Below are 19,973 nucleotides of genomic sequence, written 5' to 3'. Positions count from 1 at the left end.
TATCTATTAGTATGTAGAATGCATAGTTTTCTTCCTTTCGTATAATGTATTCAACTGTTGCATGAGACACTTACGGAAAGGGGTTAATAAATGTTCTTTTGTCATTGTTAAATTCAAATTGCACTTGGGTAGTTGTGGCTGCGGAGCACCTTTAGCTTTAATTGGGGTGATGATTGCAGATCCAAAAAATCTGGATAAATGAAAATGCCATTCACTAGCACAATCATTATTTTGAATAGAAATTTTCTTTTCTTCTTCTAAATCGTTTACGTAAGTCTTTATTTCTTGCAAAACCATCTGTTTTATATCATCGTCCAAAGAATTCAGTGCGTCCTGACTGGCCTTGACAGCATTCGGCGATTGAGAATTGATGTTACATTGGTCTAAGCAATGGCGGTACCAAACAGACCATTCGGCACATAGATCAGGAGCATTAACTACTATACGATGAACAAAACGAAGGAAGCAACTTTGATATTTCTCCACCAGCTCAACGAAGCTCGATAAAGGAGCAGTAGCCTTTGAAAGGTTGATAAGATCATACAAAAAGCACTGGAAATCATAAATAGCCTGCGAAAAATCTGCAGCTTGATGAGCATCATAAATAATCGTATAAAAACAGTTCATAACTTCTCTTACTATATCAGTTAACTGATCATTTTCACATAAGTCATAAATAAGGCATTCACGATCACGGTGAGTCAAAACAGCGTCAAAATACTTCATTGCCATTTGGACCCCAACTTCTGAAAAAGGATCAAATGTATTAGTATCTTTTTCGCCATCACTAGACAGAGGAACCGTATAAACTTCAGAAGAGTCGATATTGTCTTCCGAAACAAATTTTTCCTCTGTGGAACTAGTATTTTCCGTGTTTGAAGACCTCTTTTCATTCTGATATTCCTTTAGGATAGCAACGGTTATATTCAAACCGCGTTGGATACTTTGGTCACGAATTTCATCTTGACGAGTTCGCGAGAGCTGTGCATAGCATTGAAGTGCTTCTCTCATTTGTGCCCACTCCGGATCATCTTTAAACTGTGTATCTATTTCTTGCAAAACATTATCAGTGTGTTCCAAATCAGCACCAAAAATTCCAGAAAGCATTGTCTGCAATAAATTTCGACTTTCACCGAACCATGAGAGAGGTTTCATCAAAAATAATCGAGTAAGACCTGACATCAAAAGGCCAGCATTTCCTACACGAAGAACTTGACGCGTCAAAAACCATGGAACGCGGTTATATATACGTTCAACGATTCCTTCTGGTCCTTTCCCATTATTTGCAAGATGAGGTGATTGGGGGATTCTGTCTACAGTAACAAAAACAAAATGCAAAAGAGCCGCTATCGTATAGCGAACATTCTTTGCCAAAGATTTAAGGGGTTCGTCCCAGCTACTAATGTCTTCAGACTCGCCAAGACGGCGGATAATTTCGTCTAAGCCATCACCATAAACGAAAAGGGAGTACGCTTCTCTTAACTTTTGCTTTTGTGGATATTCAATCCTTTTGGAATCTTCTTCCAACTTTACGTTTGCAAGAGTCTTTTGTACTGGCTCTGTAGCATCGCTTTCAGTAGGCACTAAAACTTTGGCCTGAGGGGACGAATTTGAACTTGGTGGAGCCGAATTAACCCCATTCTCATTCTCGTTTTCTTCATTCTCGTTTTTTTCATTCTCTTCAGGATCCACAGAAGCCTTTCCCAAAATCCCCTTAGCAAGTACGTGCAAAACAACGACTACGGCAAACCCAATCATTTTTCGTTTGCTAACCCTGCCATGGTCATACGAATCCGAAAGGTTATGTTTACCAATTTTTTCCAGCAAGGGTTGAAGCTGGTCGCTCCAAAACTCTTTGCTAGCTTTGTTGACACCTGGCAGTGTAGGTGTAAATATGAAGCTTTGTACAATAAAACTCATCACCGGAGAGACTTCCGCATCCGAAAACTCTTCATTAGGCTTGAAAGGAGGACCATACTTCGCTAGTCGACCTAGATACTCAGTTAGCCTTCTTCCTTGTTGCTACCCACCGAACTGAGTATAATGGCCGATTATTCCTTTCTACTGCCATTTTGTCCAGAAAATAAATGCAAAATGATTCATTCTTATTCATTAATATCTAAAACAACCGTAATTCCTCCAAAGAAAAAAGCTCACTTCGAAATCGTTCAAAAAGAAATTGACAGACATGACTTGAAGCGCAGGAAAATCCTACTTACCAGGTACTTTTAGGCCACTAAACTCGTGCTGCAGTTCAAGAAGCAACAATGTTGATGTTAAATCGTCCATTCTTACTATATTATTATAATTTCGTAGGAAGAGAGCATTTGCGCTGGGAAACTTGAAACTGGCAATGACGAAAGATGAGTATACTGAATGAGACATAACGATGAGCAGCGTATTCGTTATTTAAAATCGAATGACATGTCTTAAGAGCAATTTTTCTTATACAGTTAAAAGAACAAGTGACTTGAAGCGTAAATAAACAAAGAGAAGGGTACGACTAAATTGTAAACAAAATGCATTAGCAAGTAATGAAAGACAATAGTACAGCAATTGAGTAGTAAAAGAGGAACGTATCATAACAATTAAACAATGAATAATGAAGGGTTAGGATAGGTTAGGTTAGGAAAGAAGCGAACAAAAGAGCAATCTGTGTTAACCAAATCTTCGAGGAGTAGTCGACGTAGATGCAATCGAAGGGGGTCGGGATGCTTTAGGAGTAGACTTGCCATTTATTGATGATGCGCTACTACCTGGAGGTCTCGTTGGGTAACGACTAGTATCATACAAAGCCGTCATTGGGTCTTCTAAAATTGGAATGACGGGTTCAGTAAAGCCTACAACGAACGAGTTAGTAATTAGAATCATTACAAGACTATGAATGAATAATAGACTTCTATTCTATCACTTACCTTTGTTGGGTGGTGGTGGACGGCCAGTCCAAGTATAACGGCGATCACCCGAAGACGGAGCGCTCGATGGAAGACCCATGGAAGATGAGGACATCTGTGAGTTTCTACGATTCCTTCGTTGCGTCAATGTCAGCATATCAAAAGAAGGTGCCCCTCCTGCAACTGACGCAGTTTCACTAGGATCATTAGGGACCAATCCATCCGACATACTTAGAATATCTGACACCGATCCAGCTTTGTTCATGGTAAACGGGCTTCCACGCATATTTCTTCCCGTAAATCGCGTTGGCATTGCTCTTCCTCCAAGGTCTGCTGATGATGTGACAACGGGTGAAGACAAATTTACCATGGATGCACTTGGAATCTTATACATTGATCGAGTAGAGGGCGCTTGCGAAGCTGGTGAAGAGGCAAACTGTCGCTTGTTCATGAGATCATCCACACTACTCATTCTAGTCGACGTACCGACGGTAGAGCGAGACGGAGATCGAGAAGTTAAACCAACTGGTGATATTCGACTAGAGGCGACAGCTGGGATTGGATGAGGGACAGCTGGAGCGGAAGTAAGGTTCTTTTTAGCTTTCGCTTCAAACAATGCAAAAATGGTTTCCATATATGGCACTGATACTTTATATTGATTGGCAATTTGAACGGGGTATCCTAACAACACCTCTACTTCCAAAGGGCGATGAGCTAGATAGTCCTGATATATATATGAGGGACGAGGAGCTGCTAACATTCGATTTACTATAAATCGTTTCAATGAATCTTGTTTTTCCAGAGGAAAATCACAACCCTGCATCACGGCAGTGGACAAAGCTTCGTTCATAATACCATCAATGACTTTTACAAAAGAACTGGCTTTATATATTAAAGACAAATTTGGTTCGTCATTTAGAATGGAAATAGGAAAAAAGGCCATATGGCCAATTCCTGTTTCCCACTGTTTTTGTTGTATTTTAGGTAAAAATGAACAGGATACACCGCCTGCTTCCAGAGTTAACGTTAGTGTTTCAATCATAGCGTCCTGAACTGAGTCTGGAATTTCATCTTCCTCGTCAGTTAATCCTAAATACATGACGCTGCTAGCAGTATCGGCAGCGAATGCAGTATGCTCAAACTGCATTGGTCCTCTTTGAGCAAATTGGTCCGGAATAACGAAAGAGATAATAGAATTATTCGGAAACGTATCTTGTAAAGCTTTTTCGACACCAACAATTCCGGTAGTATTTAATACAACACAGGTATGACCAGGGGTAACAACATCTTTTATAGCAGTACCAAGGTCATAAACAGAAGGAATTATTTTTAGGCACACAAATACATAATCGAAAGGTTCGTTATTTGTTACGAGCTGCTCAATCGTAGGCACGACTTAAAAAAAACACATTAGTAATTAGAACAACGGCACTAGCGCATCAAACAAAGATAAGCGCTTATAAAGACGTACCAACATCAGGCTTCCATTTAGTTGAACCAAATACACTGGAACGGATACGGATGCCCTCAGACATGACGCTTTCACTTCGATTACGCCAAACAAGACTTGTATGACAAGCCTTACTTTCTGATAACCGCCAGCCTATAAAAGCAGAAATTGCGTTGCTACCAACTGCAGCATTCGGTTAGTATATTGTAATTCAGATAGTAAAAAGCGACTCCATAGTTCCGTTGTCATTTTTATTAACAAAGATATCTTTTACATACCGCTTAAAACCCGAAGTTTTGAATCCATTGACATTATACGCGATTATTTTTTTCAGTGTTGATGCAAAGGAACGAGAAGGATAGCACAAAATGCTTACGAAAGAATGAATGTATGTAAAAATAAATAGAATAACTTTTTCTTTTAAATCTCCAATTAAAAAGCTTTTTGAAGTTCGGATTGACGTTTCTAGTATTTACAATCGTTGATTTTAAGCATTCAACTACAGCCCAAAATCTACCTTCTTGACTGCAAAAACTTCATACAATGTGTTAAAAGAGAGTGAAAGTCAGTATAATTAAACTTGGAGCGACAAATCGCTCAACTTCCAAATTATTTACTCTGTTATGAAGTGTTCAGTGTTTGGTAGTAGGTAGGTGCGTATGTGAATGTAGCAAAAGGGGGACTGAATAAGACAAAGACTATTAGTACGTTACCACAACTTTCAATTAAATATAAAAGTTAGTTGAATTTATTTTTACTTATACTTATATTTGTATGTTTCTGACTTCGTGAATTTCCTTTTCTCTTCAGATACTAAATATTTTAACTAAAAATTCGCTAACAGCTTTCACTTAGTTTCTTTATAATAACCGTATCAGGCTTACAACTTGGCATGTTCTTTTTAACCTCCCTCCTCTCTCTTTCTCTCTCCAATTGAATTCACACTCATTGAAAATACTCCTTTATAAATAGTTAATTTGTAATTTTAATATATAATCAACTGATGCACTTTTCTTTATTCGACCGGTTTGTTTTGACTTCGTCAAAAGTTACATATCTCACAGATTACTGAAAAACGAGCTTTCTTCCTGAGCTACCAACAACAAATTATAAGGGAAAAAAGCAAACTAAACTTGATATATGTATTCATTTTTTTATTCGAACTAGAAAATAATTGTCAGTCCGTCACAAATTACAAAGCCTTCACAGCTAAAACAAAGCATTAAACAAAGAAGGGAAAACAAAATAAAACAGGTCTATTCTAGCTTGCAGAAATCTCGGACCTCTATGTTAAATGGATTAACACGCTCCATTACTCAAACATATTTCTCAAATTTCGTCGTCGCCGGACTGCTTCAAAAATAAGTTTGGCGCAGCAATTAAACTTAGTCAAAACAACTCAGCAATTAAAAAGGTAGTGATTAAATATGCTAAACATGTACAATAAAAATTCATCGGGAACGATGAAATCAAATTAAGTCCATCTAAAGACAAGACCGATAAGAAATTAAAAGAACGTTTGACTGTACATAATACAAAATTAAGAAAAGGCATACGTCAAACAAAATATCGGCGAAATTACTTTCTCGCACAACTTACATGACACTATACCAATCCCATGATGACTTGGAAACCCTGTTCAAGTCAGAAGAGTCAACTTCAATCGTTTGTGGCTCACTAATTGAAGGCATTCCTAAATCAGTATCGAACGTATCAAACAACGGAGAACTTACAGCCTTGGAAGATTCCGACTTGATATTTCCCACCGAGGATTCACGCATATGACCTGTAGAAGAAATATCCTCGTTAAACGAGAGTCCGAAATCACTAGAATTTTGCACAAACTCAGGAGATAACATACTTGAAGGTGGTCCCAAAGCTGGATCTTTCACAGCTGGGTTCTCTACTGACGACTTTGTGTCCACCATCAAACCATCGTCATGATTTTCAGGTTGTTGCGTAAAACTGGGCGAAAAGTTTTGAATACTAGTTGCTCTAGTCTTTGATTCTTCTTTCGGGTTAACTTTGTTAGAGGTTGATGATTTAAAACTGCCTTTTCGGGGTGCCGATTTTCGGGTACTCGCAGATCGCGAAGCAGGAGCACTAGCATTGCTTCCAGCTCCACGATTCCTCTTCTTTATAACATCAGTCTTCAAGCTCAAAGGACGAACTACACCATTAATTTTCATAAACAGGCCACATGCATTACATAATGGCTGACCATCAGGACTGCGACGCCATAAAGGAGTAGTATGAGTTTGACAATTCGTACATGTAGGTGTACCAGTTACTCCTTTTTGATTATTTTCCTTTTTATCTTCTACTGACTTTTCCTTTATGCTTGGACTGGAAATTTGATCGCCATTTTGATTTAGCAGAGGAAGAGTGGGAACAGAAGCATTAGCAGTAGCACGCTTTTTCATACCAGTTGGCATGCCCTCCACTGACGCTCCGGCGACAGACGTCGAAGACGTAGAGCGGTTGAGATAAGGCATGTGATTGTATATACCAGGACTTGATCCCATTAGACTAGGCTCTTGAGAATTAACTTTCCGATGGGGTACGGCAGCAAATTGCGGACTTGACTGATGTAAATAATTATGGGGGAAAGAAGAAACCGAATTGTTACGAACAGGAGCAGCACCCATGGCAGTACCAACGCGCATAAATGGTGGAGAAAACATATCGGAACCTGGCAAGGAACTATTCGAGCCTATACCATTTGACTCATTACCGGTCCACTCATTACTACGTTGGAAAGATCCGCCATGAGATTCATTTTGATCTTGGTTTAAGTCAACTGGGTGAGCGATATTTCCAATCGACCTAGTGGATGCATTACGGAACATTTGAGGGCGGCGAATACCAGCATGAGAAGCAGAATTAGGCAATGAACTCGTCATATGCAAAGAGGACATAGTAGGAAAAGATCCTGAAGAGGGGGTCAAAGGGGAAGACATATCAGAAGCTTGTTTGGGTATCTCAAAAACATTATTATTATTAGCAGGTTCAGGGAAGAAAGATTGAGTCGGAGTCACGCCGCCGCTTAAAGGGGAAGAAATACCAAAAGCACTTTGGCTGTTATAAGAATTGCCATAACCCTCTTCAGAAGGTGCATGACCACGCAAGGAGCTTGTTGATATGCTGCCAGGAACTGGGAAACTGGACGGTCCATGTTCAAAACTAAAAGAAGTAGCCGCAGAGGAAGAAAATAACGTGTCGTCGTTGTTCGTTCCAGCATCAACAAAAGATGGGAATCCACTGTTATCTTGAAAAGATGAGGATGGCTCTGAAGGAGTCATGTCGAATTCCAAACCTAAAACATCCAAATCAGACTTCCTAGAAACGGCAGCAGAGGTAGAATCCATATGTCGGTTTGCCGGATTTACCATACCAGAGGCCGAAGGGATGGGCACAGATTGAAGGCCCGAAGCAAAGGATGGAGTCTGATTGTCAAAATAATCGGATTGCACTGAAGCCGGAAAAGAAGAAGCATTAGCACTACCAACAGTCTTTTTAGCGGCATTAAAAGAATCAAAAGCATGAATTTTAGGGGAGCTGAAAGGATGGGAGTCAAGATCCATAGAGAAATCTACATCGTTAGCGGGAAAATGAGTGCTAGTAATGGGACGCTTCTTGCTTTTTGCAGAGGCTTCATTGAAACTAGTTTTCCGCTCACGTCTTTGAAGATAATTAAGTTCCATCATGGAGCTGCCCGTGGTATCAGTTGGAACACTGTAGGAAGGAAGGGTATTCATAAAGCAATTGGTTTCGGATTTCTGGTCAGGGGTACCAGAGGTTAAGGATACATTATCGGAACTATGAGGGTTGGAGTGAGGAGTCAGGGGACTAGAGGAAAGCTTATTGTATGTAGGAACGTTGGGGGATAAAGTACTACTGGAAAAATTAGAGCTCTTTTGAAGATTAATAGACATAAGACGCCATGATAAGTTTTCGACGCGACGTCCATTTTGCATATCTGATTTGGCCTTGGACATCATTTTCCAGAGATCAGAGGCCATATCGGTAGGGTTTTGCGAGAAAGTGTTTGGTTTTGAGGTAGCAGAGTCGAGTCTCTCCTTAAGAGCTGGATGGTCAGACTCTTTGAAGATTTCATTGAATTTCAGATCCATAGAGATTATATAATAAACTTGAGTTAAACCAACGTAATAAAAAAAGAAAGAAAACAAATGGAAGCAAAACGGTTAATAGGGTTTAGATATGCTAGCTTTCAACCACGAGGTGTATAAAGGTTATATATTTTACCACACAAAGCAAAGAAACGATTCAAAAGGAAACAGAAAAAGAAATCTGAGAGAAAAGCAGCCCAAAAAAAAGCAAGGATAAAAAGGTTCCGTATAGAGAATTGGCTTTCAAAGTATACTCAAAAAGGGATAACAGCAAAATTTAAAAATCAAAGACAATGGTAAAACGGAAAGGAGATGTCAATTATTAGATTAAAATTGAAGGAAAAAGAGAATATAGATACAAAGAGGATGAATCCTCATAAACTGTAATCTAGTCGATTCACGGATTATGACAGACCGAACAGCCGTAAAGTTGTCCAGAGAAAATTGAATTAAAAAAGAAAACAGAAGGAAGATGATAAATAGTATGTGGTAGCGATTAACGAAAAGAAAAGGAAAACAAACACAGCTTTGAACAATTGAGTAGACAAAGGCAATTCTAATTATTGAGCGGTTCTTCAACCTCCAAAGAAAAACTGTAAAGAGAAAAAGAAACAAGTTTAATTTAATTTAATTTCCCAAAAGGTCCAGAGAACATACACGGGTCGGTGGCAAGCTTCAACGCGTCGATACTTTTTGAAATCGCCTGAGTACAAAACTCGATCCAATGAACCAAGATGGAGAAAAATTATCAATTAAGATACCAGAATTAACGAAAAGGATAGAAACCAATATAAATTACTTGAATTTGAGGCTCCACTCTCGACAAGGCTGAGCTTGTTGGTTTTGGCAGTGGTAGAAGGACTATAGTTCACAAAGCTGACAACGAAGCGAAGGAGTTTAGTTAAATGTCGTTATATGCTTTAATGCACAGCAACCGAAGCGAGGCGTAATCTCTATTGAAAAAATTGGCTGGGGGAAATGATCCGATCGCTGGTAATCGTTTTTGTGCGAATGATTATTGGCCACTCGTGATTCATACTTTCATCATCGAACTGATAGTTGCAACGTTATGCAGGGGGGGTTACAAACAATTGTTTTAAGGAAAGGGAGATAAAAAAAAAGTTCTGCGTTAAGATAAGGTCAAGCCCACTCACTCTGTGCTGTTGAATCGTAACGTACAATGGAAACAATGATTAAAGAGGTGGAACACGGGATGTGGTAAAAGGTATAATGAAGCTTAAAGAAGAATAGTGAAGCGAAAAAAGTAGTACAAGAAGGGATCTAGAGGAAAGAAGCTTGAACAAATAGCGAGAAGGAGTACCATAAGCAATGATTAATCAAGGCAACTAATTATCCGTTCACATTGGATCTTGATGGTTGAAGGACGAAGGAGAGGGATGAGAGGAAGAGGCCGAAGAAGGAGGAACCGAATTCATACTGGCCTCAGACATGACACGGCCAGAAGCCATAAACAAAGCAGCTTGCAGAGCACCCATGCGTCGTATGGCTTCAGCTTGAATTGCCGTGACATGAACATGATTTTCTAGATGGGACAAATTGGCCTGCAATTTAGAAAGCTGGTCAGCAAGACGATTCATTTGAATGGTTTTCACTTGATTAGGAGAAGGAGCAAAATTATTATGTGAATTTGCAGAAGGAACGTTTCCTGTAGTATTCGAAACGGTCGGTACAATGGTAGAACGACGCATATTGGATTCGAAAAAAAGGTAAACAAACCAAGCAAGATGGATAAATGGGAGACGAAGGATGTATATTATGCCAACAAACTTTTCAAAAGAATGACAAAATCTAGTATAACGCACTTTTCCGTAATGTGGTAAATGAGGTTTTGGCTTTTGAGTGAAACGGATCTTTGCCTCGTTAAATTATCCTTTGGGATAGTAGCAGTTAGTAGCATATATATAGTTTAGTTAGTCTAGTCCAGTCTAGTGGATTTGATTTATTGCTTTCAAAGAGATTGGAAGATGAATAGAAAGAGACCAATTGGGTTTGATGATGGTTTTTTTCGCGACTGCCTTGGGATGGAGTGCCAAAGTAAATTAGATTGCGTTTTCTGAAAGGGTAAACTTGAATGGGTAAATAAAGGTAGCATAAAGTAGTGCAAGAGGAACACAAAACCAAGATGAATGAGAACAGGTAAAAAGAGAAGAATAGAAAAAGACATGAGCTAGTTTTTAATTTTTCGGTTTTCCTTTTAAATATATGGAATGGAAATCGTCAAGCGCTCATAGCACACTTAGGAATCATTGTCTAGTGGGAACCTTCAATTTATTTTTTTTCTTGTTTCGTTTTCTTCTTACTTCATGATGGAATTCTTCTTTTGGTGTTTTGTTGATGAGACGTTGTCTGAAAGAGTGTCTGAAAGTCTCCATGTCATGATCGCTTCCTTCTTTTATATTTATAAAACTATGGTTTGGATAAGGCTATCTACAAAATTCCAAACTTTCCCAAAAGAGAGAGTTGTTTATCCTAACATTTTCCGCTGAGTTTAATGTATGGGAAGGATGACGATGATGATGATGAGCTGTGAGCATGTTTATATTGCGATAATCCATTGCTAATCATTTACGGATTGATTGCAATTTCTGTTCCATTACATTTCCTTTCCAAAAGGCCATTGTTTTTGCACAATTAATGACATGGTTCATTCCCTCGATACATTCTTTTGATATTGCTATGGGGCGGTTTTTGTGATAAACGTGATACGATAAGGTGTTTCTGATTTCTTTCCTCGCAGACAACCAATAGCGACGGATTTGCTTTGCTTCGATCTAGTAGTTCTATGTTGTCAATAAGCATACAATTTCTTATCTTTTTACGTCTTTGAGTAGAAAACCTCTGCTTTTCTTTCAAGATTGAGGACAATTGTTTCTCTTCAAAACATATCTTTTCTCTTTCTTCATTATCTTCTCCACTCCACTTTAGAACTATAGAAATGCTAATTTTCTTTGTTTGCAAGTCTCCCTTCCATTCGCCTCTCGCCTAACAATCAGCTAGGCTCCTCAACATCCGTCTCACCCACATTATCAACAATTTCCATTTGAACTTACTTTGATGATTGCCAATGCCAGTATAAGTTTTCCTACGTATCTTGTTTATCTGTCTTAAACGTTTACTCCTCCTTACTATATTCCTCTGTCCCTCTACCTCGTATTAGATAAAAAGGTGACCCAGTATTACAAAATTTGGCTAACGAGAAAATATGATTACACAAAGGAGGTGAAAGTAATATCGTACAGTTTTATTTGTACGATAATCTTGTTAAATTCATAGTGACCTTTTACTTTTACGTCTTGGTCGCATGGTTTACCCCGTTGATGCAGACGAAAGAGGGCATTGTATCATATTATTTGTTGTTCTACGATATCCTTGTCAACAGTGACAAGATGAATTGACTCTTACAGTTTGAATGCTGGAAATGGAAGACAAAAGAGACATGCAAAGAGAAACCTTGTTCTTACTTTTATTACCTGTTCTTTGTTCCTTTTAAAACCCAAGTATTCAACAATTCCTTATACCATAAAATCTGAATGTTATCTGAACGAGATACATAGCTATTATAATAATTCAAAGAAAACATTTTTTGATTTTGATTGTTTTCTTTAATTAATGAATTAATGAATTCCTTTCAAAAAGCTTGTTAATTTTGTGTCATACTCCAAGTTGACTACAAGCACACCTGCCTTCGTTTGATATCATATTCAACCCCTTGTTATTATGATACTTATGTCTGATTTGAAAACTAAAGGTGTCTTTTTATGATTTTTTTTACGTTGTTTGGTTTTCCTTTTGAGTATTGTACTGCTCTTCTGCAAGCATGATGGTCTTGAATTTCATGTGCCTTTGCTTCGAAAGGTACAAACTTCGCAACGACAACAAATGGGCTTCTTGATCTTCACTCTGTTTTTTATTTCTATTCTCAACAATTCGGTAATTTCAGAGGGGAACCTAATGGATTTATTTTCGGATCTTGGATATTCGGTTTACCCATGTCAAATCTGCCTAGAAACAATTCAGCTATGCAAAAGTATGAACCAAAATCGCACAACAAATCAAACTTTGAAAAAGTTTAAATCAAATTTTATATTCAATGTTTGTTTGTATTATCAAAAAGTTAAAATCCTTTTTAACCTTGCTGACGATGGAAACTAAAAAGTACAAAATTGCCTATGCTCATATTATTTCCCTAAATCATACGGAAAAGAATGAGAGAATCATGATTTGCATCAACAAGTTCAATAAATAAGTTACTCTACGAGTTTTCTTTTCTACAAAGTATATGCCTGATAAAAAATCATTGCTATTGTGCCAATCGGTTATCTAAATTAACAAACAGATAATGCTCTTTTTCTGGATGACCCCATGACTTTAAGTTGTTAACTATGGGGATTTGTTACAAATTCGCTAACTTTATAATGCCTAAGCTTCGGTAAGGTATGGATTGCAACGAAAACTGTAAACGCATGCCACTTGTCGAATACAGGAATAGAGGGAAAAGACTAGAAAAAGAGTGTGATAGTATTTCTCTTTATAAGCTATATCCTTCTAAGCTTTGAAGATGTTTTTTTTTGTCACTCTGGAAAGAGTGCCCATAATTAGAAAAGGATTTGAAAACTAATCAAAATAAGACTTCATAGTAATCCTTTTCTTTTCTTCTTAAATAGTCATTAGGATGCAGTTTATTTTTTTCATTATTTCCCTTTTTCTCGGCTTTCAAGTGTTTATATAAGGGAACGGTTTCTGATGAATCGGACGCAAGAGCCAATTCATTCCTGTAAACGCAATCCTTCGTTTTCTTTTTTCTAGAAACATTCTCGCCCTTTTTCTTCCAGTCGTTACCCTCTTCCGGCTTGGGTTGCTTCAGATGATTCGTACGATGCTTATATGTAAACCCTTGAAAGGGACGCTGGTTGATGCAAGCCTGTCGCTTACGCAATTTTTCCTCCATAATTCTTTGTTTATCATAAACATCTTTATACGCTTCCATAACAGCTTCGTTCGAAAAATCATCAAAGTGCGAGGTGTCTAGCTGGTTACTCAAATGAGGCACAAACGGTGGTCTTCCATGAGTTCTCAAATGATTCCAGTGAATTTTTGAAAAATAAGGATGCTTTTGAACTTCTGACATACCCTGAAACCGCATTTCCGGCTCAGTTAAGCACTTTAGAATGAACGACCAAGCATTGTCAGAAATGCGAACTGCTGTTTTGTCGTACTGGCCGTTCCTTATCTTTTCCGGTCTTTGCAAAACATCTTTCCAAAAATAAAGATTAGTCCATGTCTCTTGTGTTGTCGCCCCGGAAAATGGAGGATAACCTACAGCGCATTCATAAAAAATGCACCCCAAAGACCAATAATCCACAGTCTTGTCATAACCTTTGCCATATATTACTTCTGGAGCCATATATTCAGGAGAACCGACTATGGAATTTGCCTAAAACCTTGTTAGACCATAATAGTAGCATTATTTCATACCCGACACCCATTCCTCTCTATGAGGGCCTTGTATATATTCCTTCTCTGCCTCTGGGTTAAGTAAGCATTTTGTGGTGTCTCTGCGCTAGCAAGGTTTTTTCTGAGCTTTCGGATTTGTACACTACTCACAAGTCCTGTACTGAGTCCGAAATCACCTAGCTTGAGATGTCCTCTCTTGTCAATCAAAAAGTTCTCAGGCTTCAAATCTCTGTGTGTATAGCCCAATTTATGGACTTCATTGACTGCCATAAACATCTCTGCTAGATAAAATCGGATTTGCTTTTCACGAAGTAACCCATGCATAGCCAAGTACGTTCGAAAATCCCCTCCTGGTACGTATTCCATCGCTAAGTAAACAGAAGTTTTATCTTGGAATGCGTAGAATAGTTTGACTAGCCATTCAGAATTTGTGTTGGTCAAAATGTCCCTCTCAGTCAAGATGTGCCGCACCTATTTCAGGTTAGAAATTAATCTGAATTTAGAAAATTCCTTACTTCATCCATTTGTTGTAAAACTGCTTTCCTCATCATTTTCAATGCTACAAATTCATGGGTATCTCTCTTCTTAGCTAGCCAAACGGATCCATAACCGCCTTGTCCAAGTTTTACGAGTAGATCGAAATGGTTGCTTTGGATTTTTGCTCTTCTTTTTCTTAAAAAGGCTCTTTCTCGTCCGCGGTGCTCTTTCCATAATTTCTTTTGTTTCGAGGTTTTCAAATCTTGAGTGCATTCAGTAAACTGATTTAAACGCTCTCTCCGTAATTTGTAATATTCTATGAAGTTGATATAATAGTTAAGGAAATAGAGTTGGCAGGCAACTCTTTTTCGTGCAACCTCCGGTCGACCCAATATTTCAACTTGACTAGGTCGTAGCAGTTGATAACGTATAGTTCCTAATCGTACTGTCCGTTTGGAAACTGCTTTGTTCCTTTCATCGGCTACATTAGCCTTATCATGGGTTAAAGATGACAAACTAGGAAGAGCATTTTCTTGATCGTCGTCTCCTGTATTCGACACGACGAAAGGATTTCCTTGATTCTCATTTTGATATTCTCTCCTTTTCTTCTTTATTACTTTATTTTTGTTAACTTCTCTCAACTGGTTAGAAGATGGATCTTTAAGCTCTTTGTCGTAGCTATTCAACATTGGAAACTTTAAATGTCCTGATTTAGAGTCATCAATATCATAATTATCGGCTTCTTTTTTACCTTTTCTCATAATTGCAATGAAGCTGAAGCATTATTTCTTCAGTTAATTGAGATTTATCAATCATCAGAATATAAACAAACAAACTTTATGAAATGTCATTACATCTACGTTAAGGTAAACATAACAAACATCTTGTTTTAAAAATGAGTAAAACCCTCAGAATTATTGGGCACAGCCCCAAAACTTATGATTAATGTTCTAAGATGACCATTAAGGACTAGTACGCATTAAAGTAGCTCCGTGAACGCATTAATTAAACTATATTCGTAGATATTAAAAAATACTCGCAAACTCGCTTATTTTGTCCATTAACTAACTGAATGAAGTAAGCACGTTAAGCCCATTCCATAATATTATAAAATCTAAATATACAAAAATTTGAAAGAGAACGAAAAGAGAGAAAATAAACCATAAACAATAAAAGAATGAATGTCTTGGACTGTTAGCTATCGGCTTCATGCGAAGAAACAGAATTTTGCAAGTTTTTATCCAACGTGATTCGCTGGGAGAGGCTTCGATTTTGCTTGACTAAATCTTGAAGGCGCTCCCGAGCTCCTAGTTTATCATGTTTCCGACCTTCTTGCTCAGCTTTGAGTTGAAACTCCAATTCGCGCAATCTCAATTGCCAAATATGGCTCATCCCTTCAGCGTCGCGTTTCAATGCGGTGATACCACGTTGTACCGCTGATCTATCAGGCGGAGGTTTCTTGTCATCTGGTGATTCTGCTGCAGCAATTAATTTTTTTGAAGACATAGGAGAAGCAGGTCGAGATCCTAAAGTTGAGACATTCATAAGTCTGAAACGTTCTTCCAATTGACTAAGCTTTTTGCTTCGGGCCTCTAAATTACTATCAAGTTTGTTAATCTCAATCTTGAAGTCTCGTTCCATAGCTTTACACTTCTTCTTAAATCCTTGAGTAGATTTTTCTAATTCCTTCAGTTGGCCATGCATTGCCTGATTCATACTAGAAAATGTAGTTAAAGAATCAGGTTTATTATTTCCACTTATTGCACTAGACGAGGATAGTTGAGCTAAACGGCTAATGACAGTCTTTATTAGTTTATTTCTCTCATCAATTTGTTCTTTCAAACGTTTCTCAGAAGTTTGTAGCAATTTGAATTCTCTAGATTGCGATCGCTCCGAGGGACTTGAAGAGCTACTGAGACTACGGCGAGTGTTCTGCAAGTTCAAAGCGTCGAGTTCAGATTGCATTACTTTCTTTGAGCGACGTTCCGAATCAAGTAAGGCTTTTAGCTCTTTCTTTTCTGATTGAAGAGTCTCCATAGAAGTTTCCCTTTCTCTTATAATTTGCTCATTCTTGCTGAACTGTCGAGTAGACTTCTCTATCTCAGAATTTAATCGTTTACTTTCATCCTTTAATTTTTTCACTTGACGTACTAGTAACTCAGCAGAACAATGTTCCACCTTCTTGTCAAAGGTTTCCAGGATAGCAGTTTGCAGTGACGTAAAACTGTTTTGTAGAACTGTATATCGGTTCTCTAGTGCTTCCAATTTTTTCATAATAGTCGCCTTTTCTTGGGCAACTTCACTCAATTCACTTTTCTTTTCATCCAACTGAGTAGACAAAACATAAATCTCTTTACTTTCATCTTCGTGTGAGTGCTTCAACTGATCAATTTCTATAATTAATTCCTCAAGTTGCTTTTGCAGTTCTCTTTCCCTTTCACTTGACTCTAATTTATGACTTCTCATGCCCTCGATTTCAGCATTCATGATGTCTAATTTTTCTTTTAATGAATTTCTTTCTTCAGTTGCTGATTGCCATAACTTGTTGGAATTCTCCAATTGGATGTTCAGTGCATCCACTTCTGAGGACTGCATCTTAGAGTCTTCTAACTTTTGTCGGAAATCAGCAATTTTAATTTCAGAATCCTTCAACTCATCGGACTTTTCACGGTAACTTTCAGAAAGATGAGAAAGCTCGTCAGTCAATTTTTCAATCTCTTCTTTGAACAGACCAATACTTTCTTCATTTTCACGTATTGTTTTGTCAAATTGATTAAGTTCTGTTTCAGTTTCCCTTCGTAAATCATTGAGCGCTTGTTCATATGCACGAGAGTCACTAACGGATCTGGTTAGCTCGCCTTTTGCAGTTTGTAGGTCCTGAGTAAGCTCCTCTACATATTGCTGTAATTGATCAACATCATCTTTCCATTGCTGTTCCATTTTGACAAGTTTATTTTCGCAATCATATTCAATTTCTTCGAGCTGTTTATAAAGTCGACTAAGCTCAACGGCTTGCTCTTGTGTTTTCATCTTGCACCCCATCATTAAATCCCATATTTCATTTTTACTTGCTTCAGCTTCAGCGACTGCATTCAATTTTGCGGCATCTAAATTACCCTTTAGTTCTTCTATTTCCTGCATAAGCTTGTCTTTCTCTTGCATTTGAAATAGAAAAGCTTCATTCTGTGCACCAAGATCCTTCCGTAAAAGATCATTAGTACGCTGTAAACTCTGTATAACCCTTTCATCAGGTGTCCGAGGTTTAATCTGACTTTTTTGGGCAAGCAAACTACGTAAAGAGTCTACTTCTTGTAACAATGCTTCTTTTTCACGGCGCTCGCTATCTAGTAAAGAAGAAAGAGTGCTTTTCTCATTCCCATGATATGGATCATAAACAGAATTTGGTTGCTTCCGTCGCTCTTTTTCTGCTTTAGTCAATGCCTTTTTCGTAGACTCTAATTCAGAATAAGTTTTTGAATATTTTTTCTGTAAATCAAGCAGATTCGACTGCAGTGTATCAGAAGCAGCAGTGGAGGGTTTCTTTTCATAAGAGGATATCTTTTTTTCATAAGTGGCTACTGCACGTTGCAGTTGCATCGTAAGCGTTTTCAAATCTATATTTTGCTTCATAATGTCTTGGACCTCAGAGTCATGGAATTTGTTTAGTTGGTCATACAAGAAAAAACACTTAAGCTTGAGTCCAAATGCTTCTTTACGAAGATTGTCTATAACGTTGGCTTGTTCTTTTAACGTCAAAGACGCTCCTGGCGGAGCATCACGAATTTCCTTGCTTAAAAGGCCTTTTTTTTCTTCTAATTCTTTCATTGCAGATGCAGGGATGGATATATCAGAGATCTTTCTGCTCAACACAGTAGTATCCGGTATTTTCGATGAATAGGCGGAGGAACCTTCTTCCTTTATGGGAGTAAGATACCCGGGGTTTTCATCATTTGCATCTTCCAATTCATCGCTTAAGATTATCTGTTCACGATGCAATGATTCATTGGAAGATCCATCATCAGAGTGGTACAAAGTCGATGGATAATTCAGGTCCCCGTAAGTTTTCTTTGCAGTAAGCACTGGGGAAAGTTGTTCGTCCGTATCAGTTTCATCATCGCTATTCAAAGAAATCCCTCTAGATATCAAGGATAAAGGAGTTAAAGGTGAATTGTTAGGAAGCTGTTTTCTCGGAGTAGCCGAAGCATTTTCTGATGAAGGAGAGGATAAAAATCGATCGAATTCTCTATGATATTCCTGTGTACTCGATTCATCTTCTTCCCCTTGGTTGAAAGGTTCAGGAAGTGTCGATTTTTCTAACAGTGTGGATTTGGGTATGGCATTCTCATCGGAAGTGGTATTTTCTATTCCTTTTTCCTCCTTCCTCTGTGCATTATAATCTGACTCCAATTGACTGTGCTCACTATTAGAGGTATGTGAGTCCTTTCTGTAGGGAAGGTGGGAGCGTAAAATAGCAACTTCTTCGTCAGTTAAAGAAAGTCCAGCAAAATCATCTGCTAAAAGGTGAAGGAATTTAGTATCAGTCTCTTCTGAGTTTGATGAACGTTCCTCCATAATCACTAGAGAGGTTGATCGTTCATATATCAAAACTCGCACATAAACATGGACTCCTTCTTATCTCTATAAACTTTTTATACTTTTTTGGTTAAAAAATGGAATATAAACAATAATTGAATGAGGTTGAATAAGTGTTGTCTGCGTTAATTACCTTCCCCAGAGGTGTACGATATGATACGAACGGTGGATGCGACTAAGGACATTTGAATCTTGGGGACAAGAAATAAAGCATCTGTAGTAAAAGAATAAATTTATATTACTAAAAAAATAATTTTTACCTAAAACAAAGGATACAGAAAACGTAATTAAATGTTATTCTTTATTTACTACAAGCTGTACAATGATCCTGGATCGACCTTTAATTACGAACAAAATTATAAAAGAGAACTTGTTTTACTTCAAAGAATAAAGAAAGTTTATTATTGCTGAGGAATAAGGGCTGTTCTGCCAATACCTTTTTTATTTACTAAAAAATACCAAGGTGAATAAATCAGCATGGAGTAAATGATTGCTCTTAATTAAGATTACCTTTTATTTATTTGAATGATTTTTATAATTTGTCTTCCTTTTCTAAAGTTCCCAATCGACTGTATTTTCTTTTGTTTACATTGACGAAACGAACAACTAGTACCTTTCACCGCTGAATTTTACAAATAAAGATAAAAGTAATAGAACATCCTTTCATTTTAAGCTTGAGGAAGACTAAATTTTATGAACGATTACGACTTCTTTTCAATCACATTTTACAACGACTTTTACCTTGTGTGCGCCTAATAAAACTTACTGTCATAACAACCTCTACGCTGCTATCATTCGCTATTCTCTATGTAGAATGTAACGATTCGAACGAAATAGTTATCGTTTCAAATTTTCTGCTTACTTTCGTTTATTTATTTATTTGTGAACGGTAACAATGAATTCCAAGCTACAATAGCGAATATGAATATTTAGACGTTGATTTACTATAAGACA

At 37.7% G+C, this 19,973-nt stretch overlaps 6 protein-coding genes across 6 annotated transcripts; all 6 read right to left on the bottom strand.

Annotated features, from left to right (window-relative positions):
- Positions 1–6: 6 nt before the first annotated feature.
- SPOG_00416 (uncharacterized protein) lies at positions 7–2,289 on the bottom strand (the record flags this gene model as incomplete). The annotated part of the gene is made up of 2 exons (XM_013167925.1): positions 7–1,991; positions 2,220–2,289. The coding sequence occupies 2 exons, from the start codon at positions 2,287–2,289 to the stop codon at positions 7–9; spliced, it is 2,055 nt and encodes a 684-aa protein (XP_013023379.1).
- Positions 2,290–2,658: 369 nt separating this feature from the next.
- SPOG_00415 (oxidoreductase) lies at positions 2,659–4,656 on the bottom strand (the record flags this gene model as incomplete). The annotated part of the gene is made up of 4 exons (XM_013167924.1): positions 2,659–2,840; positions 2,916–4,289; positions 4,366–4,527; positions 4,623–4,656. 4 exons carry the CDS (start codon positions 4,654–4,656, stop codon positions 2,659–2,661), a joined length of 1,752 nt encoding a protein of 583 aa, XP_013023378.1.
- Positions 4,657–5,949: 1,293 nt separating this feature from the next.
- On the bottom strand, positions 5,950–8,477 carry SPOG_00414 (transcription factor Gaf1; the record flags this gene model as incomplete). Its single annotated transcript, XM_013167923.1, has 2 exons — positions 5,950–5,979; positions 6,078–8,477. 2 exons carry the CDS (start codon positions 8,475–8,477, stop codon positions 5,950–5,952), a joined length of 2,430 nt encoding a protein of 809 aa, XP_013023377.1.
- Positions 8,478–9,832: 1,355 nt separating this feature from the next.
- SPOG_00413 (DASH complex subunit Dad5) lies at positions 9,833–10,183 on the bottom strand (the record flags this gene model as incomplete). Its single annotated transcript, XM_013167922.1, has 1 exon — positions 9,833–10,183. One exon carries the CDS (start codon positions 10,181–10,183, stop codon positions 9,833–9,835), a length of 351 nt encoding a protein of 116 aa, XP_013023376.1.
- Positions 10,184–12,781: 2,598 nt separating this feature from the next.
- SPOG_00412 (AGC/NDR protein kinase Mug27) lies at positions 12,782–15,187 on the bottom strand (the record flags this gene model as incomplete). The annotated part of the gene is made up of 3 exons (XM_013167921.1): positions 12,782–13,929; positions 14,100–14,420; positions 14,465–15,187. The coding sequence occupies 3 exons, from the start codon at positions 15,185–15,187 to the stop codon at positions 13,114–13,116; spliced, it is 1,860 nt and encodes a 619-aa protein (XP_013023375.1). The 3' UTR covers positions 12,782–13,113.
- A 150-nt stretch (positions 15,188–15,337) lies between these two features.
- Positions 15,338–19,214, bottom strand: SPOG_00411 (MT organizer Mto1). The gene has a single exon (XM_013167920.1). It carries the CDS (start codon positions 18,996–18,998, stop codon positions 15,621–15,623), a length of 3,378 nt encoding a protein of 1,125 aa, XP_013023374.1. The 5' UTR covers positions 18,999–19,214; the 3' UTR covers positions 15,338–15,620.
- Positions 19,215–19,973: the final 759 nt, after the last annotated feature.

Source organism: Schizosaccharomyces cryophilus, assembly GCF_000004155.1.
Source record: "Schizosaccharomyces cryophilus OY26 unplaced genomic scaffold supercont4.3, whole genome shotgun sequence".
Lineage (NCBI taxonomy): Eukaryota > Fungi > Ascomycota > Schizosaccharomycetes > Schizosaccharomycetales > Schizosaccharomycetaceae > Schizosaccharomyces > Schizosaccharomyces cryophilus.
This window is presented reverse-complemented; position numbering and strand designations above follow the sequence as displayed.

Excerpts from the sequence above, each read along its gene's own strand:
- SPOG_00411 (XM_013167920.1), bottom strand. The coding sequence starts at position 18,998 with ATGGAGGAACGTTCATCAAACTCAGAAGAGACTGATACTAAATTCCTT.